At 41.4% G+C, this 23,917-nt stretch overlaps 1 protein-coding gene across 1 annotated transcript in view; it reads left to right on the forward strand.

Annotated features, from left to right (window-relative positions):
- The first annotated feature begins 3,779 nt into the window (after positions 1 to 3,779).
- CPNE4 (copine 4) overlaps positions 3,780 to 23,917 on the forward strand; it is a 256,766-nt gene continuing 236,628 nt past the window's right edge. The window contains exon 1 of the mRNA XM_065397919.1: positions 3,780 to 3,959. Coding sequence (XP_065253991.1) covers positions 3,780 to 3,959 — 180 coding nt within the window. The remainder of the gene's footprint in view (positions 3,960 to 23,917) is intronic.

Here is a 23,917-nt window from a genome sequence, read left to right on the forward strand (position 1 = left end):
TTCTTTAGATCCCTATTCACAACAGCATTTAAACATGTGCTGTTCTCAGACCCTGTCTAAGATGGTTGTAATGACAAATTAAATATAGACCAGAAGATGCTATAAATTTGAACAATGTGTTCTGCCATATTTTGCAGTTTGGGTTGTGGTTTTTTGTGGCATGCTGCTTGACTTAAGCATGCGGTTCTTGAATAGGGAGAGACTTAAGCACATATTTAAGACTTTCCTGAACTAGAGCTTTAATTACTCATACTGTCACATGTCACAGTCCCCCTCCCCTTAATCATGACTTTGGGATATGTGTGTATCAAATTGTGAACTCCATTTTGGATTAGGAACACCATTTTGGAATATGTGCTGAACACAGGTCTTAATTTACCCAAGGCACTTTATTGAAGTGCATTCTAGGCAGCTGCCCTGCCCAGGAAAGGTACTTTCCCCTCTTTGGAGGAATACCACAGAGAAGCTATCAAGGCAGCAATCTGGGGTTAATAGCCTTGAATGATTCTCATCTACTGGCAGACCCCTATGGAACAATGGGTTTTCTATACAGTGTGACAAGCCTGGCTGGGGGAAGGGATTAGAGATTTCCAGCTAAGCACATGGCAAAAGAAGACAGACTACTTAAGAAAGGGTGCCATGCTAAGCAGTGGGGAGCCGAGCATTGCCACATGCAGGATGTTCAGGGGAGAATGGGAAGGATGGATTCCACCAGGCCTGAAATGTTGACCAACCTCAGACACACAGATGGGGTGAGATCAGACCAGGGAAAAGTGCATCTCAGGACTTCTGTTGTTTTTCAAAGAGCTGTAACATTAAAGTGATTTTTAAGAGGAAAGTGATTGTGGTTAAGATATTCCTTTGCTAAGACTCCATTCCTACCACATTGGGCTTCTAGAAGGAACAGAGGGCTCACAGCAAAAGCGGGTCTCTGAGGGAGCCTTTGAAGTGACTGGGAGTCCCAGACACTGATTTTGGAGTCTAGGGTAGCTGAGTGCTGGCACCCATGTTCCAAGGAAGGGTATCAGGCAAGAAGTCTAAGGCTAGGAGTGTGCATTAAAGACCCAGAGCTAGAAACAGTGACTAGATTCTACCCAGACCCAGTTGGCTTAGAAGCACATAGGACCCAGAGACTTGCAAAAGACTGGTAACCATTTAGTAGGTTATTGGGTCATTGGGTTGTAACTAGAGCTGGGTGAATATTTTTCAACAAAAAAATGTAGTTGCAGTTGACCCAAAACTATTCAGGTATTTGACACAAATTAGCCAAATAGTTTCAGTAAAACAAACACAATAAACAAACACATTTCATAGTCATTCATAACAAAAAGGAATAATCACTGGGCCAGGGAAAGAGGTGTGAAATCACTCTTTAGCCCGGGTGGTTAGAGTACTCACCTAGAGTGTGGGAGTTCAAAATTCAACTCCCTGCTTCAATGACTATTTATACAAAGAGGAACAGCTTCAACACCAGAGACAAAGACACCTGTCAGGGTACTGTCTTGCAAGGTGGGAGATCCAACTTCAAATCTGTTCATGTCCTCAGACAGAAGGGGGAATTGAACCTAAGTCTCCCACATCCCTGGTGAATGCTCTAACCACTGGGCTAAGGCTTTTAGGGGAAGCCACTGCTGCTATCTAGCCCTTTACAAATGCAAAAAAAAAAAAAAAAATCCATTTTGGGTCAAATTTAAACATGTTTTGTTTGACCTGAAATAGATTTTTTTTTTCAAATCCATTGAAGTTTTTCAGTTTTTGAATTTCGTTTGACCTAAACTGAATTCCACCCCTCACCCCCAGTATTTTGGAACAGCCAGTGAAATGAAAAAAATTAGTTATTTGCCCATGACGAGGATAGAAAATGATTTGAGGAATTGTAGTAGACAGACAACACACATCTGTCATTAGTGAGAGAGAGAGTTCTGCTTCATCAGTTAGACACGTGTTCCTAAATTTAATTTGCATTCTTTCAAAGTTCTGCATTGGCTTGTCATTGTCCTCGCCTCATTGTGAATGTTGAAAGTTTCTGAACTAATTGTGCCTTTTTAGATTAATGGCGATGCTGTGGATGTGCTCAGATTGTTTTTGAACTCTGAATGAAAGGACAATTTTAATTTCCTTCCCAAATTACCAAATGTTAGCTTTTATCAAAACAATTCTCCACAGACATGAACCTCTGAAAATAGGGGTGTTGCATGGAGGGCAGCGAGGAGGATTTCAAGAGAGCACAGAAAACAGATTGATAATCTGGTAATGTTAATCCTGCTCTCTAGCAGAGTGTGAAATTACTCGTTTATAGCTCTTATCTTGGGGGGAAAAACCTGAACAATAGCAAGCCACATATTACAGGAATCAGATTTGAGAGGTCAAATTAACCTGTGAAGTTCAGACATGACATGACTGAACTAAAATGGTCCAATATTCCTTATTGGCACAATAGATCACATCACAGTTTTGATGCCACTGCTTCATTGTTATACTGTGGGCAACAAAAGCTTGAGCTGCAATATGGGTGGTGATAGTTGTTTAATTGTTTGTATTAAGCTAGTGCCCTTAGACCCCATTTTTTCAGGCACTGTACAAGCTCTTAAGACATGGTTCCCAACCCGAAGAGCGTACAATCCATAATGATGAGACTTGCCCATATACATTCTTTTGCTCTGCTGCCTGTGCCATAAATATAACACTGACCTGTGGAGATTATACTCTGTAGCGAGGAAGATGGGAAGTAGAGAGTAAATATAGTTCAGGTTTTATGTGTACTGTCGCGTCTTTATGGTAGGGGCTTTCCCTTTGTAGGGTTATGTGGAAGTACTAAAGTGAATACGCACCTTTTGTTAAGCGGCGTACAGCCAAGTGGAGACTGAGCTAAGGACGGCTAAACTCATTTAATTAAAATGTTGTATTGGTTTGAATAGAGGGACTCTGAGGGCATGTTCAGAATTACATCCAATGAGCCCTTCAGCCTGGGGAAATGTGCTGCTATGTATTATAAAGGGCAGAAATACAGCTGTAAATAGAGATAGTTGAAAATTGTGAAGTTAAGTTTCAGATCTGAAGCTTCCCAAAGTCCTGGGGTGAGGGTGATGGGTTTCAGTTTGGCTCCATCTGATTAATGTTTTGACTGGACTTTCTCTGCCCTATACTGACTGACTATTTGCTTCAACCCTCCCCATTCCCCTTCCTCACAGTCTCTTCACCACAGTTTCATTCCATACTTGCACCTCCATCACTCTGTCCCCTCACACTCCTACCCTTCACTTTTCTTTCCATTTAGCTAATACCCTCCTAACCAAACACACATAACCCAAAATAAACTCTGGAACTAATATGCTGTTTGGTGCCATCATGTTGTACAGTTTGCTGGTATGTCCTACCTCTTTCCCTCACCCTACGTCTGTCTTGTCTATTTAGACTATAAGCTCTTCAGCACAGGACCATCTGTGTTTGCACAGTGCCTAGCACAGTAGGGCCACATTCTTGGTTGTCCTTTAGGCACTACCATAATAATCATGCCTAATAATTTATAAATGTGAAAGTTTGATAGTTTTGTGGATTATTTATTATTCTATATTTAGACATCTTCCAGGGTTTAGAAAAACTCTAGAAATTTTCATTTGACTTTGCTATGAATCTCACCCATGATAAAATTGGGAGTCTTTTTTTTTTTTTTTTTTTTTGCACAGCACAGAATTGGATCGGCTTCCATGTGAACAGAAGGATTGCACTGTGGATAAATTGTTTTTGATCAATCCATTTCTCTCTTCACAGAACAGAGAATGCAGAAAATGAGCAACATCTATGAATCAGCAGCAAATACCCTGGGAATCTTTAGCAGCCCATGCCTGACTAAAGTAGAGCTGCGAGTTGCATGCAAAGGCATATCAGACCGAGATGCCCTTTCCAAGCCAGATCCCTGTGTCATCCTGAAAATGCAGTCACATGGGCAGTGGTTTGAGGTAAGTGGCCAATAAAATGCTTATGAACTTGATGCTCCGGGGTACTACAGTAGAGCTCAAGTTAAGTACTATGGTGATGAATGCACTAAATAGATGTAAGAGCGACAAGATGGGTGAGGTAATATCTTTTATTGGACCAACTTCTGTTGGTGAGAGAGTCAAGCTTACACAGAGCGCTCTCTCACCAACAGAAGTTGGTCCAATAAAAGATATTACCTCACTCACCTGTTCTCTCTAATATCCTTGGATCAACACAGCTACAACAATACTGCATGCAACAATACTAGATAGATGTAATCATTTAAGCCTGATGCAAAGCCCACTGAAGTCAATGGGAGTTTTTTCACTGACTTTATCAAGCCCTTAAAGAATTCTTTAGATTTTCCCTGTCTGGAGCCTAGATAAGAAGTCAGGGTCCTATAACTATTCCCCTCCCTGCCCGCCCCTCCCTGGCCAAAAAACAAACAAACAACAAACTTGTTTTTTTAAGATAAAAAGTGTTTCAATGGAGACCACATAATAACCTAAAATTATACTTTCTTTCAAAATTCTGCATCTTTATTAAAAAAAAAAAAGGCAGAAAAGCCCCAAACAAACATTAAACAGTCTGTAAATTAATAGCTTAGGAATCCAGCCAATTCCCAAATAATTCTTCATTACTCACTGTTTCCACTGCTTCATAATAAGTCTGTGGGATGCCTCTCTGCCATTTCTGCCTCAGAAAATCTCCCACGCAAGTGATATTTATAATGAAATATCAGAGATTTTATTTTTAAAAAGTACTCCCTCTTGTGTCTGCTTGAGGATTCCTCTTTGATTCTCCTGATCCTTCACGGTAACATAGATTAGAATGATTTAAGAATGAGACAATTCTTATAATAAGATTATGCATGAGGTTTTGAAGCCTTAGTCTCGTTGTCATTTTCAATAAGTGGTGGAGGTTATACAACAAATAATTAGTAAACACAATTAAAACGTTAAAGCTGGATATTACAAATGAGTTCTTTTTTCACAAGATCTTCTTTTCACATATTGCTGACTTGCAGTGTTGTTGTAGCTAGCATGAGGCCTGGTAGATGGCTAAAAAAACCAACAGCTCTCTTTGTTATTAATGAAGTTTCCGAGTCACTTTGTGTGTGTGCACATGACGTATATAAAATTATTTTTCCTCGTCTTTTACTGCATTAAAATCCAGCTCTGCGCCATTTTATAGAGATGAAAAATGATAGAGAAAACGCGTCATGCATTTTGTCAATGCAGCATAAGAATGATACCCATGTTAGATGGGGATGAACTCTGTCATGTTCAATCAGTAGGCAATCCCCAAAGTTGCAAACTGACTTTTTTTTAATTAAATCTGTCTCTGTCCCCGCCCAAATCTATAATCTTAATTGCAAAATAGGTGTAATGTGATTGATAATTCAGAATAAGACACATGCTTTGCAAATAAGAAATGGAAACATATACTAGAAGTTTAATTATTTAGCAAAATCTCCTGATCCACTGCTAAAGATTAGTATGTGGTGTTTAATCGAGCTAAGTGAATAGATTGCAACAAATAATTTGGCAAACTTCACCTTTTCTTTCTGATTTATATTGTCTGTGAGCAGAATGTGAAATTCTTGAATGTATTTGTTGTCAATTATTTGTGAATTTCTAAAAGGAAGAATTCTTGGTGTAGACATTGTTTGAGTTGTAAACTTTGACTACAGTGTATGTAGTAATTTAAATAAATGAATTTAACTAACCTACACAGCACTGTGTATATTTAGTTGTAATCCCAATTCATGCTATGTTGGTTAGGACATAAATCATCCAAACAAGAAACAAAAATAAATGTGACTTATGCAACTAGCCGGCATGATGCAAATTGTGAATTTCACAACTGAACGTACCATATAAAATTCAACTATGTGATTATTTGAGCTAAAGCATTTATCTTTCTTGAGTATTTGTGCTCATAAAGTTCAAATATGTGAGTCTTTATGGAAAGCAAATGCAAGAGAGTTGTGAACATGGTAAAATGGTAAGGCTTTTGATACTGTCTCACACGACCTTCTCATAAACAAACTAGGGAAATACAATATAGATGGAGCTACTATAAGGTGGGTGCAAAACTGGAAAACCATTCCCAGAGAGTAGTTAGTTTGACTGTGAACCACTGATAACTGGAAGGGCATATTGAGTGGGGTCCCAGAGCGATCAGTTCTGGATCTGGTTCTGTTCAATATCTTCATCAATGATTTGGATAATGGCATAGAGAGTACACTTATAAAGTTTGTGGACGATACCAAGCTGGGAGGGGTTGCAAGTGCTTTGGAGGATAGGATTAAAATTCAAAATGATCTGGACAAACTGGAGAAATGGTCTGAAGTAAACAGGATGAAATTCAATAAGGACAAATGCAAAGTACTCCACTTAGGAAGGAACAATTAGTTGCACACATACAAAATGGGAAATGACTGCCTAGGAAGGAGTACTGCAGAAAGGGATCTGGGGGTCATAGTTGATCACAAGCTAAATATGAGTCACAGTGTAATATTGCTTTTTAATTATTATTATCATCATTATTATTTATTTTGCAACAAACATTGTTCTGAGATGTATTAGCAGGAGTGTTGGAAGCAAGACATGAGAAGTAATTCTTCCACTCTACTCCATGCTGTTTAGGCCCCAGATGGAGTATTGTGTTCAGTTCTGGGTGCCTCATTTCAGGAAAGAGGTGAACAAATTGGAGAAAGTCAAGAGAAGAGCAATAAAAATGATTAAAGGTCTAGAACACATGACCTATGAGGGTAGACTGAAAAAATGGGTTTGTTTAGTCTGGATAAGAGAAGACTGAGGGGGGACATAGCAGTTTTCAAGTACATAAAAAGTTGTTACAAGGAGGTTGTTCTCCTTAGCCTCTGAGGATAGGACAAGAAGCAATGGGCTTACATTTCAGCAACGGTGGTTCAGGTTGGACATTAGGAAAAACCACCTTGATAGTTAGGAAGTTAAGCACTGGAATAAATTGCGTAGGGAGGTTGTGGAATCTCCCTCATTGAAGATTTTTAAGAGCAGGTTAGACAAACACATGTCAGGGATGGTCTAGATAATATTTAGTCCTGCCATGAGTGCAGGGAACTGGACTGGATGACTTCTCAAGGTCCCTTCCAGTCCTACGATTCTGTGATTCTGTGTTCCTGTCAGTGCTGCAGAGACAACATCGTTTTGATAGGACAAGCTGTTTTCTATTCTGGCTCATACATAATTAACAAAACTGTTAATTAAGTTCCAGTTGCTGGACTCAGTTGAACGGAGTCACATAGGTATAACTGAAGACAGAATTTGGCTGGGAGAGTCTTCCACTCATTGTGATGAACAAGCCAAGAAGAGCAAGGATGATTTTTAGATTGCAGATGGCTGATAGTTTTTCTAATTATCTTTTTATGGGTAAAATGATCGTATTTGATCCAGAAACCCTTCAGAGGCAAGAAACTCTAGCATGCCATTTTTACAGTCAGTTTTTGGAGTACCTCAAAGTATCTGTCAGGACCTCCACTGTAAATCTAAAGTAAGTTTATATGGGGCGATATAAATATTTACATATAGAGTGATACTTGGCACACAGTGCAATGGCCATGAATAAGGTATGCAGATGATGGACTGGGCATCAAGAGACTTGGTGTTTATTCCCAGCTCTGTTTCTGACTTGCCCTATAATCTTGGGCACTTCACTTCACCTCTCTGCACCTCTATTTCCCCTCCTACCTGTTGTCTGCCTTGTCTGTTTCGGTTGTAGTCCCTACCCTGGAAAGCTTCTCTCGTATGATGTGTACGTCTTCACTGGGGGAAAAAAGTGATCTTATCTCATCTTACCTAACTTGGGTTAAACTAGTACTGAAGGCTTGGCTGGTAATTTGGGTTAGCAGCTCAAGTTAAAGCCTATAGGGAGCTGGGGAGCCTGTGTCTTTGCTGCTGTTTTAACTCCCATTACCTAACCCAGGTTAAGAGCACACCTTTTTCTGCAGTGAAGACACACCCTATGTGATTGTATAGTGCCTAGCACAGGGGTCGGCAACCTTTCAGAAGTGGTGTGCCGAGTCTTCATTTATTCACTCTGATTTAAGGTTTCGCGTGCCAGTAGTACATTTTAATGTTTTTAGAAGGCCTCTTTCTATAAGTCTATAATATATAACTAAACTATTGTTGTATGTAAAGTAAATAGGTTTTTAAAATGTTTAAGAAGCTTCATTTAAAATTAAATTAAAATGCAGAGCCCCCTGGACCGGTGGCCAGGACCCGGGCAGTGTGAGTGCCACTGAAAATCAGCTCGCGTGCCGCCTTTGGCACGTGTGCCATAGGTTTCCTACCCCTAGCACAATAGGATTCCAATCGTAGTTGGGGCCTATAGACACTACTCTAATACAAATGATGATAATGATGATGATGCCCAAACCCTTCAGGCCACATTACACTATGATACATCTGTTTATGCTAAATATGCTATAGAAAAACAATTTAAGAGTTTTTTAAAATGGGTTTTTAATGGGACCATTCTTTTTGCATCCCTCTGCCTGTTAGACTAGGTGCCTTACTTACTATGAGTCCAACTGTCCAGGGACTCATGTACATGACCAAATATCTTTTTGGTACCATGTCACAGCATTAAAAATCTGATACCTCAAGATGGTCTAAGACTGGACTTGAGCATTACATGGAATAGCTGGGAATCTCCTGTTTCCTATGTTATGAATCACCCATTTCTAGCCTGAGGTAGCAAGATGTGACAGAACAGAATTTAAACTCATGTCACTTTTATGCACAGAACAGCATAACAGCTGTGTTCTGTTTCAAGATTGACTTTTGCCGCTTCTTGGCTTTGGGCAAGTATAATTTGATTGGAAATATTCTCAGTTTAAAATGGGAGAGAAGGAAGAACATTTCAATGGCAAGCTGTAGGCTTTTATCTTTTTAATGGCAGTTGTCTGAACATGTTTGAGGGGTTAAATTATTGGAATACGTCGAAGGGAGATGTATTGGTGAACCAAGAGGAGAAGAAGCAGTCAAAGGTATATGATAAGTTCATTTATCACATAAGTATTACTGCCACCGATGGGGTGCACTTGCATATAATGTTTGTGTGCACATATATAACACTATAGTCTTGCTCTGAGGTGTGCTGACATTGAAATTATTGTAGCTGGTAACCGGAAAGATAGTCTTTGTCCTGTTTGCTGGTTATTATCTACACATGGAAAGTAGGCATATTACTTTGAAAGCTTGATAGGTTGCAATGCTCTGTCTTGTCATATTAGGTTAAATGAGATCAGGAGGTGTAATACTATGTGAAGCAGCCAGATGGAATGTGATGTCTGCACTTTTGTATTATGAATTTGAAAAGACACAGCAGTTTTAGAAGACAGTGACAGCTTTTGTGAGTTTTACAAATACAGTCCTCTCTGTAGCCCTATTCTTAGAGCTAGCAGCAAATAGGAGGGTATCTGCTACCTGAGAGATTTGTTCAGGAAGCTCTTTTTTTGTGAGTGTTTCAAACCCTTTTGGCATTTTGGAATAAATACAATGCAGGTAATTAAAGTGCCATCAAAAGATAACACATGCCCAATAAATTATATCAAATAAACATATAAAGAGAACATAGGAGAATACAAGCCTATATATAAATGAAAGTATTCAGTCGATAGAATATTAGCAAGCTCAGGGACAGCCTTACTGCCAGACAGACTGCATGTCAGCCTAAGGCAGTGCACTAGAAAGATGGCAAAAAATGGAGCCATTCTTCCCCCACCTATACTCCTCCTTGCTCCTGTGCCTTTCTTTTCCTTCACCTCAGAATTAGATCTCATTGTCTTCCCTGCAACTGTCTATCTCCTTCTTTGGGCTAAGTTTTAGATTCCCCCCATTAGCAGCAGGGTTTGGGGTTTTAGGGAGAGTGGTGTTGACTTGGGAGGGTGAATGGACTGCTTTAGATGGTCTTTAGTTTGCCCTAGAACTTTATTCTGGTACCTACCTATATCTGTTCGAAGGCCACTTGAGAAGGTTGAAAAACGCTGCTGTGTGCTGGGGACATGGAGGTTTGAGGGTGGGGGGGATTAGCTATGAAGGTTTGGATTCCTTGGCTTCTGTGGTAGAGGGCAAATAAGACACCCCACACACATCCATCCACCCTGATACAGTACAAACAAGGGTTGAGATGTTAATCTGTGTTCCACGGGAGCTGTCTGCTGTCAATTCTCAAGAAGCTGTGGACAAAGAAGCCAGTCTTCAGTTCATGCTACTAATTGCACGATCGATATTGAATAAAGTTTCATCTGTCCATTATTCAATGGTGAAGCCCCTAAATCTTGCATGTATTACTGAAATCTGTTTGGCTGGATGATACTGCTGTACTGGTTTTGTTGCAGCTGGTTCTGGCTAGATATTCAGTACTAAGGTAGCTAAGAAGAATCAGCGAGGGGGTGGTATGACTGTGCTTTTTGCAAGCAACTTGACATTCTGGAGATCTCCTACTCTAAAACTGGATCGAGTACCGCTTGTATGTGAGCCCTGGGATGGCGCTTGTTAGATGTGGTTTTGGTTTACTGGTTGTCCCGTGGCACTGTAAAGTTCCTGTGTGAGTTAACAGAGTTCCTTGCTGCAATGGTATTGAAGGGCTAATAGTGCTCAGTGACGTCAACAACCACTTGGATGATGCACACTTGGAATCATCTCAGGATTTCATGGTCATGATGAATATGTGACTATCCCTCTCAACTCACATAGGTGAACCTAGTCTTGATCAAGTGTCTGATAGAATTGGGAGTTTATACAATTAGAAATCAGGCCTGTGTCGTGGACCAACTACTATCTCTTTTGTTTTGAAGGTTAGGCACATCTCTCATGTCAGACTGAAGGGCTTGGTTTGGATGGTCTTCCCTGAACGGTTATTTGAACCAGAGTTCTTCCACAAGGCCTCAGAAGGTAGCACAGTGCTCCAACAGGCCATTCTGTTAAGGGTTTGGCATTTTCTAATAATCTTTTATCCTCAGCCATTGATTGGGTGAACCCTGGATGCACAGGTGCTGACTTTTGTTTTTGCCAGTGGGTGCTCCTCTCTGCCCCCTCCCTCCCATGCGAGCGGTACGGGGGGCCTCATGGGGAAGAGGCTGAGCAGGGGTGGGGCCTCGGGGCGGAGTGCCGGTAGGGCCCCAGGGTGGAGCATGGGCGGGGCTTTGGGGAGAAGAGGCTGAATGGGGACGTGGCCACGGTCCGGGCCCTGGGGCCCATAAAAGATTCATCTGGCCCTGCGGGTGCTGAGCACCCCCTATTTTTTTTTTCAGTGGGAGCTTTAGCCCTGGAGCACCCATGGAGTCCACGCCTATGCCTTGGTGTTCTTCTCTTAAGGCTTTACCCTAAGAGATCATCTTGGCTTATGGATAACTTGCAAAAGGTGAACTAGGAGGCAAGGCAGCTAGAGGACAAGAGGCAGAAGTCATGCAATGAAGCTGATGGCAAAATACAGATTTTTTTCAATGACATGGTTGTGTGGGAGGTGAAGGAGATTCTTTGACTCCCACATAGTGTCTGGAAAGTCTTGATTAGTAGATTTGTTTCATACAGTAAATGGCTTGGTTAACCTGATCTGCTTTTACTCAATGGCTGACTTGAGATAAGTTCCTCCCATTGTGTAGAAATTTCTGGTTCATGTGCAGATAAAACCAAATGGGTTTAGGCCAAGCTTTCTCCTTCTACAGGGGCAGGACAGGAAAAAAGCTACCTACATCTTCTATGCCTGAGCTCAGGACAGTGAAGTTCAATGAAGTAGTGGATATTGGAGCCACCTTTCTTCCTGGTTGATGGAGGCCAGTGGGGAAGCACTGAATAGATCTGGGCAAAATTGTTTTGGATGAAACTATTTTTCACTGAAAGATGCAGATTCATGTTGACCTAATAATTTAGCAAATTCATGTGGAATTTGCTGAATTGTTTGTCAAAAAACAAAAACAAAAAAAATCTGATAAACCAAAACCTTTCATTTTAACATTTTCAAAATTAAACATTTAATGTTTTTTATTTGAAGCAATTTTTTGTTTTATCTACTGTACGAAACAAATGTACTAATCAAGATGTTGCAGACACTACGTGGAAGACAAATTAAATTCTTTTCAACTTTTTTGGTACAAGAATTTTTAAAAAAAGTTTCGGGTTGACCCAAAACAATTTAATCCCTCCCTCTCCCCCTTTTGGCCAGCAAACCAAAAAAATCAGTTATTTGAACAGCTCTAGCATTGGATCCATTATTTGTTGTGATTGTCAAACGCCTCCTGCCGGATGGCCAGGTTTCTTAAGCCATTGTGTGGCCTTTGCTCTAGAAATCATTACTTGACACTACCAGTCTAATCTACTACCCTCTGGTGCCTGAATGCCATGGGTCTTCTAGACTGTCATTGTTCTGGATACAGACCTCAGTCCAGCGCAGTGACTGCTCTGCTGTTGTTGGTGGAGAATGATCTCCTAGTTTAGGTTTTGCTGACTCCAACTTTGGAGTGGGGTTGGGGTTGTTCGTGGATGCTTATGTTTCCTCATTGTTGAGTGTTCCTAGAGGGCGGTGCTAGGCACTTGACTCATCAGCTAAAATGGTACTGTCATGTGGCGACAAAATGGGGCTTAAAATGGAAAGCTGTGCAGTTGCTTATGTGGCTTCATAATCTACTTCCTCCTAATGGAAGGTGGGATGGACTGAGGGATCTTTTATATTAATTATTTCTTTTGCATTTAATCAGACATTGCGGTTGATGAATGTTAACAACTGCCCTTCTCAAGAGTATCTGATAATCGGTCTTGTTGCCAAGATTTCACTTTTAGTTTGTGTTTTCTTCTGCTGATAAATGTCCCTAAAGTCTTGCTGTGCAGTCAGGGGACTGACAAAGGCATCTCTCCTTTTTCAGAACCCCTGGAAGTTTACAGAGTCAGACTACAGGCCTATTGAATATTTTAACTCAATCCATTCTCCGAAAAGCCTGTATTCATATAGTTGGTTGCTGTACTTTCAAAGACTTCATATTTTGGGGGTGTTCTCTATTCCCAAAGTTGGTTCCATTAAGGAGTTATTTCTCCTTGACTATTAAGACAATTTCTGACTGGGATTGTGCTATTTTACATGAGTTCATATCAGAGGAGGAGCCAAGACACTAAATGGGAATGATCATGGGGGATTTTCTGTCTTTTCAAAAAAATGACTGATATTTTTGGTGAAGGTTTTTTAAAACTCTCTCTATATTACAGTCTTCAATCTTCTAGTAGCACACATCCACAATAAGTAATACATTTAACTACAGTCAAATCAGGTGTTTGTTTAGCTTGGGATTTTTTTTTCTTTCAACCTCCCCAAAACATTTCTGATAACATTCTGTTGAACTCTTTTCTTATAACATGTAGATTTTTCTATAGACTACGTCCACATGAGTTACCTGTTTTTAGCATTGCATTTTCTGCTCACTCCCAATTTAAACAAAAACAAAAAACAAAACCAACCTTACCCAAATGTTCTATGTGTCACATAGGGCTATTTATATTAAAGTTTGGTCATTGATCTTCAGCCCGAACTCTTCTTTTAACACCTCCCCCCTTTTTAAAATAGGTAGAGGCACCTGGTTTAATAACCAGTCTCATTGCACAATATTAAAAACTGCGAAGTAAAAAGCATTCTCATGTCCCCGAAGGAAAAAATATTGTGACCATCTTTCTAATGGAATTTGTGTTATTCACTCACACTGGAGATTGGGGAGAGTTATCGGGAAATGAGTGTGGAGAATATAATATAAGAATATACTGCTTGATTTTAGGTGAGCCTCAACTTGTGTGCACATGTTTGCACATATACATACATAAACACAGCTCTGCCTTTGCGCTCACTTTTCCAGGACTATTGACTCTCACATTGAGGTGATGGAATCTCTTTGGGAAAACCCATTACTTGCATGTACAGATGTTATCGCTGTAACAGTGTGCGCACACACAATGTGTGTACCTGCAAATTTGTGCATGCACCAGTGGAAGAAGACAGAAGACTGGGACAGAGGAAAAGCTCCATGTGTGGCAGGGCTGAGTGTGAATTCTTGTGTTATGGTAATGGATTTTATTTTGGCACTTGAACCATTTATGTTATTAGACCAGCTCTGGTAGGGGATGCTGTTATCCACAGGAAAGGCTAGTAGGTTCTTAAGGGGCCCACAAGCAGGAGCTAACAAGGACAGGATGCCTTCGAAGTGATCCCTGGCCATGAGGGGGTGCTCAGGAGATGGGTGACACTTCCCTATAAGGCCCCCTAACCTGCAAGCAGGACCAGGAAAAACCCATAAGAATTTCAGATGATCACAGTTATAACACAGTTTTCAATATACCACACTGCTGAGTAATTTTTCACATAATCCCAATTCAGAGACAAGTTGCTCAGATTCATTAGCTCCTGGTCACATTTCTCCTACATCAAAAAATATTAAGAGATTCTTCTCTGCAATAATATTTTGATAATTCTCCTTGCCTCCATCCACTCTGTCGTGATTCTTCTTTCGTATGGATCACAAGTCGATATCTAGATTGTTCGGCCGCCTACCTGCTGCGTTGTTGAGAGTAGCAAGGTGTTGCAGTCAACTCTCCAGTCTGCTCCTTCACCACATGTTTGACCATCTGCATTGTTGTCCCGCAGTCACACTGTGTAGATTGAGCTCAGCCAAAGTTCTGCACTGAGGCAGCCACTCTGGCCATTCCAGTCAGCAGCCTGTTAAGTCTGGTCCAGGATTTACATCCCAGTTTGCAAACAGGTGGCTGTAAGTTAGAGCTTCTGAAATTCATCAGCAGGCTTCTCGCTCCACCCCAGAGTCACTGCCAATCTGTGAGGACATAGCCATTAGCCCTGACATGCCTTTGTTCACCCGATATTGGCACTGAGCTGGCAGCCCTGGACATGACTGCATGAGGCTGCAAAAGGATCTCTCAAAGTCAGTCATGGCAAGTCAACAGGAACTGCAGGTGTAGTAGTTTTCCTCTGGAGCCGGGCAGATCTTCTGGTGGGAAGTGGGTGTTGCTTATTTGTACCTACCGGAACCATTGTCAGCCTTGGGTGCAGCAGGTAGTTTTCATCCATCCTAGCCCTCCATGTAGTTTTAAGGGTAATGGCATCTTGTCAAAGTTTTGGTGGAGCAATATGAGCCAACACATACAAATTAGATGTTAATGTGTGGCTAAGGCGGCCACTAACAATACAGGTGGCTGTGTTCAGCTCTGAATCAACGAGATGCATATGCCGACTTCTGCCCGAAACTGCTTCACGATATTCCACTGGAGTGAATACTAGCACCAGGACTGAGGTTTGTAAAACATTTGCCTCTGCTCCCCAGGCAATTCCTGCTAGCTTCTGGATCAAGGGAGTGTGGAAGGTGATCTTTTTCTTTAAGTGTTCTACATGGGACTGGAATGTTAGACTACAGTCCAGTTTGGCTCCTAAATAACTGACAACTGGCTCGAAAGGGAGTGGATGATCCTCAACACAGACAGTAAGGGATTGATTGGCCATATGGAGGGTTGTGGCCATAGTCTTAGACTAACATCATGTAAGTCTCTCCACTGATGAAGATAAGGGGCCAGAGCATTCATGTCCTGGCTGAGTGACCTTTTGATATAGGGTCGATCATTACCCACATCAGCACAACAGATGTCATCTACATGTACCTACTTCTTGGTCTTAGTTGTTGGTAGGTCATAGGTATATATGTTGAAAAGAGGAGGCGCTAGAACGGATCATTGTGGGAGTCCATTATGGAGATGCCAAGTCAGCTGACTCCAGGTCACAAGACGATGCTCTGATTCACTATCACTACCATGATGAACAGTGTCATGGGCTTACAAGGAATATTCTGCAACAATTTGGCAGTCAGGCCCACATGCCATGGCTGATAACTCACCTTATCCCCCATCCACTCCATCATGATTGAAGAATACAAACTCCAAGAGACAGGGTGTGGGGCCACTAACCTAGTCCCTGGTACACGAAGGTTAACTCCAGTTTCACTTTCCCCTCACCCACCTAGGTGCTGAAGGGAATGTCTATAAGAAGGGTTGCTGGGAAGCAGAAGGGGCGCATGCATGTGGAAAAGAAGGGTTCCGCACACGGGGTCTGATGGCTGGGTTGATGCCTGGTCAGGGAAGATTTTTTTGCTTGCTTTTTCTTATGTTACCTTCTTTTGTTTGATGGTGGTAAATATTGGCTGCTGTTGGACAGATCTTGCTGCCTTTTGTTACTGTTTTGCCTCTGCTTAGTCATCGCACGGGCTTATGCTACATAAGTACAAGGCTGGTTGCAAGTAGACATTGGGCCTAAGACAGTAAGTCTGGATCCAAATTTCCCCAAAGTTCAAAGGTATTCACCTCTGAGGTTGTGACCTAGTATAGACCAGGAGCCATCCAAATCTCAAGGAGATGGTATCTGGATCTTGACGTTTTATGTTGGGGTCCATCTCTATTAAAATTTTCTTTGGAAACATGCAAAGGCTTTTTTGTAACATTTACGAACCTGTTGCATCAGGTTATTAATAACATCCCCTCTCTCATTAGAAGTAATAGAAGTTAATCTGCAGCAAGGGAGACTTAGGTTAGATTATAGGAAAAAACTTTCTAACTATAAGGGAAGTTATGTTCTGTAATAGACTTTCAAGGCAGCTTGTGGAATCTCCATCATTGGAGGTTTTTATGAACAGATTTGATAAACATCTGTCAGGGATGGTCTAGGTTTACTTGGTCCTGCTTCAACACAGGGGGCTGGACTAAACAATCTCTCGTGGTCCCTTCCAGTCAGATATGTCTGATTCTATAGGACTACATTTAAACAGCTCTGTCCCTACAGCCCAACTGCATTGTGTTTCTTTCCCTCTGCCTTTAAAAAGGCTGACTTAGGAAATCTGAGGTCATCTGAACCAGGCAGGTTATGCTGAACTGAATTCAAACACTGGCAGTTTGACTCAAATATCTATTGCCTTAGGACCTAAGTTTCATCATGCTGCACCACTAGCCCAGACACAGTCCATTCCCACAGTACAGATTGCAGGAGAGGGGGTGTACATGGGGGAACAGAGAGAGCTAGACATCCATTTCAGGAGCCCGTTTTCAGACTGTGGATGGGCAAGACTGAGCTGGCTGCTTCCCCTCGCGCTCAGAGGTTACCTCTCTCAAGTGTGGGAGGGAGGAGGCTGGATTCAGGCTTTTAAGTTTGGCAAACTATGTGTCCATTAGCAGAACCTGTCCTTTTCCAGGTTTCCTGACCCAGTGTCATGGTACAACATAACGCACATCATTTTTTTTTCTATTAGTTTAAATAAATAAATGAAAGCAAGCACACTTCTCTAGGGCAATAGAAGTTAGAGAAAACAAAGAGCTAACAGGTCATTTTAATCCGTTCCCTTGCAAGGGCAGTCCCCTAATTAGATACCAAATTGATACTATGCTATTTGAGCCAAAATCTATATTATTGCTATTTGTTTACTTTATTCATTATGGTGAACAGAGTTTGTGCAAATCATCATAGAATGCTCAGTTTTGTGGGGACAATATTTATATATAACAGAGGCCATATTTTCAGCTGCCATCTTCAATTTAGTTTGTACATTCTGGTGTTTGTGCCAGTAATGTTGCAGGTGCACCCACAAATTTGCACATGAAAATCAGGAAACTGGACTGGGTACCTGATTTGTGCGCACCATTGCAAGAGCTTGTGTGTTCTTGCAGGTGCAAAATTCTGGACTGGTTTTAGACTGTATGAAAATGTAACCCTAATCTTGAATATTAACTAATATTTGTGTGGTGCAGTGCATGAAATGTTGAGAAGCAATAAAGAAAAATCACCACTGTTTTGTATGTATTATATTGAGTTATATATTTGGTCTCCCACAGTATTTTGACTAGTTAATGAACTTTGTTGTCTCAGGAAAATGGCACTTGAATTACATTTTTATTACTAATACTGTTTTGCTGCTACTGCATTTCCATCAGTCTGTTTAAGCATCCTAAGATACACTTACAAATATTGCCTGCAGCAGTGCTGTCTAATCAGTGGCTCTCACTTCATGCTTCATTAGGTTCTGCAAGTTTTTCTCTGAGCCACTCAGATTAAATTCATGACTTTCACAATAAGCTAAACAGTTTAACAGTAATCATAAAAATGGCTAAGAATTTTATAATAATTTTTCAAACCAGGCCAAACAAGTATCAAGTGTACTAGCTGCATATTGTTTTTACAGAATGCAGGTAAAAATACATCACCCAAAACATTTTTCCCCCCCATAGTTTTACAGGTCAAAATTCCCAAGACAAGATTATTGGCTGGTAATATCTGGAATGGTCAGGAAGACTCCTCCATTCTGTTTCTGACTCTGCCACAAACTGTCTGTCTGGTCTTGAGCAACATAATTAACCTGTTGTAATTTACCCATCTGCAAAATGGGTTTGATAATATCTACTGTATCTATACAACTTAAGAATGGCATGGGGCTCAGATGTTAGTGTTATTTGTATTAAGGTATCCCCTAGAACAGGCGGTCTAAGTCAGGGGGTCACAAATGGATTCAAGGGGTTGCCAACACCCTTCTTTTCTTTATGGCTACATGTGAGGGGCATCCTGAACCTTTTTTTCTCCTGTCACGTGAAGTCAATATGGAAAAGTTAGGGTCTCAGTGGTTCACAAACTGGGAGCTGGTTTCCATTGTGCTAGGTGCTTTATAAACACATAGTAAGAGACAATACACTGCTCTGAAGAGCTTACAGCATAAAGCCCTGATCAGGCAAAGACTTGCACACATGCTTAACTTTATGTATGGTGAGTAAAGTGAAGCATGTATAGTCTTTGCAGGATCAGGGTCTGAACAGACAAAACAGGTAAAGGGAGGGAGAAAGGAAATAGTACCTTTGTTTTACAAACATGGAACTGAGGCACAGGCAGATTAAGTGGCCTTCCCAAGGTCACATAGTCTGGGGGGCAATGACATAACTAAACCAAGTGAGGATCTCCCCCAGGAAATCTGGGCCAGAGTCAGGCACTGAAGTCCTAGTCTAGTGCCTTAGCTATTTAGTCCATCACTCCTCTAATTAATCGTTTGCATAGTGCTTTGTGATCTTCAGATGAAAGGTTCAAAGAATAATTTGTATTTATTATACAAGGCACCAGTTATATTTTTGGGGTTGTACACATTTTATTTTCACAATTTAAGGTATATTTTCATTCACAAGATTGAGCTAGTCACTTGGTATATTGCATCACCCCAGCAATTGGTATATATTACTAATGCATCTATCCTCCACACATGAGTGATACACATGTATTCAGGTGACAGCGTGTGACCTCACTATTCAGGTCCTCCAGAGATTTTCCTAAGGGCATCGAGTAAACTTAGGGAAGTGAGGAGCTGATATTTCTAAGCTGAAAAACAAGTAGGAAATATGTTGTTGTTTCTTAAAAATGGGGAGAGTCTGTGTGTCAAAAGGAAGCAGTAAAGAACAAAAGCAAGTGTTTTGGCTTTACCTTTCACTTTAAAGGAGGATTTCATCTGAAAATTCAGTCTCAGTCTTTGAAGAGGGAGAATGTGTTATCACTGTGCTTAGAAATTTAAAATATATTATTCGGTTCCTTTGGGAATTCCCTTTGACTGGCATCAATTAGAAAGACAAATGGTACCTTTCTGCAGGAAAGGAGCTATCTTGCTGTACTCATCCTGACCCCAAACTCATAAAAATACATTTAAGTCTACTTTTGATCCCTCTTCCATTCTTTCCTGAACTTCAACGATCCACCCATTTAATATTTTAAACTTTGGTGAAGATGAATGGGACACTTATCATAGAGTTTAAATGTAACCTAAATTACAACAGAGATGCCTGTCTCTCACAAAAACTATTTATTACAGACATACAAACTTCACAGATCTCCAGCATAGACTTTGAGAACACGCCTGAATTGACTTTGGTAGTCTGGCAGATTGTGGTAAATAGGAACTTGCAGGGTTAGAATTTGACAGGATTCACTTTGCTCAAAGGTTTTCAACCTGGGGTATTAGAAACAGATGTTTGGGTGGGGGAGGGGTGGGGAGGGATTGTGACCATCCTTCTCTTCATATATTGTTATTAGGAAGTTGGTCCCAACTGGATAGATGGGGGATTCCTTGGGGCATGGAAAAGATACTGGTAAGGAGTCAGCTTAACTTCCTTCATCATTCTAGGTGTTCCTTGAATATTTCCCATATACGTATTGATTGACCAGAGCTGATCCTGAGTTCGTAAATCTTGCTTTGACTCTAAAATCAAGGCAGAACAGGACATCTTGTTGTTGTGAATAGAGTTTCAGCCTGCACTTTCAGTCTCAAGTTTGGTTTCTACTAGGGCTGGTTGAAATTTTCCATCTGAACCATTTTTGATGGAAAATTGGGTTTTTAACTAAAAAACATTTTTTCATATAAAGTGTCTTTATGTGGAAAATTGAGGCTTCATCAAAAAAACACATAGCTAAAACCTGAATTTTTTTTGTTAGGAAATGTTACCATGGTGCATCCTGGGAGTTGTATTTCAGGTACCTCATGCCCCCATTCTCTGCTATAGGCTGAGTTCACTATCTAGACTACAGCTCCCATGATGCTTTATGGTGGCTCACGATGGTTCATCAGGGAGATGTAGTCTGGCCAAGGAGCCCAGCCCCTAGAGGAGAATCTGGGAATGAGGCAACTTAACTACAATTCCCATAAAGCATTGTGGTGATATTTCCTAATCAAATATTTTGGTTTTCTGCCAAACATTTTCATTTTTTGATGTTTTTACTAAAACCTGGACACTTTCCATGGGGGAAAAAAGCCCCAATTTTCAACCAGTTCTAGTTGCTACCATTTGCCTCATAGCAGTATATGAAGTTTTTCTGTATACAATAGTTTTGTGATATCCATCTTATAGGAGGTAATAAACGGATTCACTTAAGAGCGAGTTTTGAGCAGATGCATATATCAGCGTGAGATTGTTCTCATGAATAGATTAGAAAACATTATTTCCATTTTAAAAAGCAATAATTACTATATTGAAAAGTTGGTTTTCCTCCTTTTTGAAGTTGTACTTGTCACAAAAAGAGGTTTTCCGCCCATTAGCTCACAGAGTCTGCAACACTAACTAAAGTGTTCTCTCTAGATCAGTCCCTTAATGCAGCCTCCCCACGGACATCCTTTCATATGTCGTGTGATTGGAACTGTGAATCTAAGGACTAGTCTCAGTAACATCCTGGAATTGTGATTCCTACTGCTTTTTTAACCTATTGTACTGTCCACAAAAATGCTACCTGTTCAGGAGAGTTCAGGGCACTATGCAGAGTCTGTGCTGCATATAGTCTATTGAGATAATCTGGCCTCATTGGTCTCTATCAGTCACTGAGTTTGACTTTAGTTGAATTGTGAAGTTTGCAGGTTAAAGAGGGTAAAAGGTGTGATCAATGGGCAGGTCCCTTCCAGTCCTAGAATCTATGAATCTATGAATGGCTGTCAGGAACCAGAAAATATAGTGGCAGCTCCAATAATCTATTGATTCTTTGTTTATGAATTCAAAGAAATACAGTCCACTGTTTGTAAAGCTTCAGTATAACTAAGTTAGAAGTACAGCTTAAACTACATGGTGCAATAATGTGAAATATGCAACAATGGATTGTGAACTTCAGGGTTATTATCCCAAACTTGTGAAAGAAGGTACACATGTTTTTTAAGGAAGATAACATTCTGTTGTGAGGATAAATTTTATAATCCCTGTAACGGTGTTGGGACTCACCACCATGACGCCTCCCACTGGTTGCTCCGGGAATTAGATCAGTCCTTGGTGGGGCTCCCGCCGCTGGTGGTGTCCCGTCCGTCCTCTGCTCCTTTGTTGTTGTCTGGACCCGCGTTGCTTTCTGCTCAGCGGCGTCCTCTTCAGGACACTGCCCTCCAGCAGTGCCCACTGCTCCGGTCTCACCCCCTTCCGGGGATCTGGTATTATCAGCAGTCCTTCTCTGCGCTCCAGCCATCGTGGTCAACCACACCCCCAAAGTCTAATCCCTCTTGTCAGGGATCTGGCTTAGTCTATAATGGCCGCTCCCTATGGCCAATGGCTGGGTTTACTGCAAGGGGGAAAGGGGGGGACCCAGGCCCGCCCTCTACTCTGGATCCCGACCCAGGGACCCTCTGGCGGCAGTCTCGCTGTCCTCCTTCTCTTCCCTCCGTCTGTCCACGTCCCTGGGCTGCTTCCCCTTCCCCTCAGGGCCTGCAGTCTGGCAGACACCGGGCTTGAGTTCCCTTCTGCTCCCCCAGGCCTGCCCAGCGCTGCGCTGTCCCAGGTGCTAGTCTCCCTGCTCTGGAGACAGACCTTCCCCTCTCAAAGGCCTGGGACAGACTGACTCTCCTTCCTGAGCAGCCTTTTTATAGGGCTGAGCTGGGCCCTGATTGGCTCCCAATAAGCCCTTCTCTGATTGGCTGCCCATCTGCACAGGCCTACTGGCCTGCTGAAGCATAATTCTCCAGGAGTGGGGCAGCCGCCCCACTACAATCCCCATTTTATCATGGTATTTACCCTTTTAAAAAAAAAAAAAGAGAGAAAAAGATGAAACTCATTTTCTGAATGTTTGCAGAAATGATTTATTTTAATATAACATGCCTCACAAGATTTTATGCTTAGCTAGTGTAGAATTGACTGTTGAAGCAAAACTTCTTGTAATGTCATCAATCAGTGCAAAGTCTGTTGTACTGTTTATCTATGGGTATACACATCTTCTTTTGGGAGACATTATAATGATTGCTGCACCTACCATATTTACCCTAAATTCATTTGAGTGGGCAGACCTCCCCTCCCCCCATACACTCTACCTTAGGCCTTGTCTGCACTTACGGCGGTGTGTAGAGTACGAGCAGTACACTTGTAGCTACATGCCACAGTGAAAGGCACGCTGCGTCCACACTTGTCATTGCAGTGTGTAGCTATGTAACCCACACACGTGTGGGTTACATAGCTACACACGGCAATGAAAGGCTCTGGTAGGGGGAAGGCAGCGGTGTAGATGTGGGAAGCACTGCTTCGGCGTGTAGAAAGCCGTGTAGTGTATACACCGTAGGGTTCAGGCATGTAGGACACTCGGTTCCACTCTACTCACTCATGTACCTTACTGACTCCACTGCTCTTTATACCCATGCTAGCTGGGCATGTAGTGTCTGTACTCTACACTCTGCCGTAAGTGTAGATGTAACTTTTGGTGCTTGTATGGTTTCCCCAGCCTACTAACTGGAGTAGTTTCAGTAGCCCTAATTCCCCCACTCCCTCTTCAGTTTGTATCCCGTTCATCATCTGAACAGTTCTCATTTACTGACAATGCTATTTGCTAATTTTAAATCACGTTTTAGTAGCTTTCCCCTCTATACCATGCTTATTTGCTTTGTAGATACATATTTCATAGTCTGCAGGGACTATGTATACTTGGAACTTTTTGTCAGCCTAGTCAATATTCAAGGAATAGATAAGCAGACTTGTACTATGTTGTAGCATCTTTCATTTGTTTATCCAAGGTCATTGTCCTTATGGTAAATCCCAGTGCTGCATTATACTGCTTAATGCCTTTCCCACATTTAGTCTTGTTCATGGCTCTGTAGCTGCCTGGTTCCTTCCTTGATACTTTTATTAAATCCGTTACTCTACCATTCTTTGTATTGGTCTTAATGCTTTCTCTTTACACAGCTATCAATGCGTTTGTCAAGAGCTTTCCTATTTTCCTGTTGGGATTTACTTGATCTTCTCCCTGTGCATAGCCTAGCCTAATCCAGACTAATCTATGTAGATTTCTACATGGAACACATGGTATCTGAGCACATTGCCAAACTGAAAAACAAACACACAAACATCTACTTGCCTCTTTCTTCCCTGCAGCCAGCAGTGGCTGGAGT

This window comes from Emys orbicularis, chromosome 2 (assembly GCF_028017835.1).
Source record: "Emys orbicularis isolate rEmyOrb1 chromosome 2, rEmyOrb1.hap1, whole genome shotgun sequence".
In the NCBI taxonomy this organism is placed as follows: Eukaryota; Metazoa; Chordata; order Testudines; family Emydidae; genus Emys; species Emys orbicularis.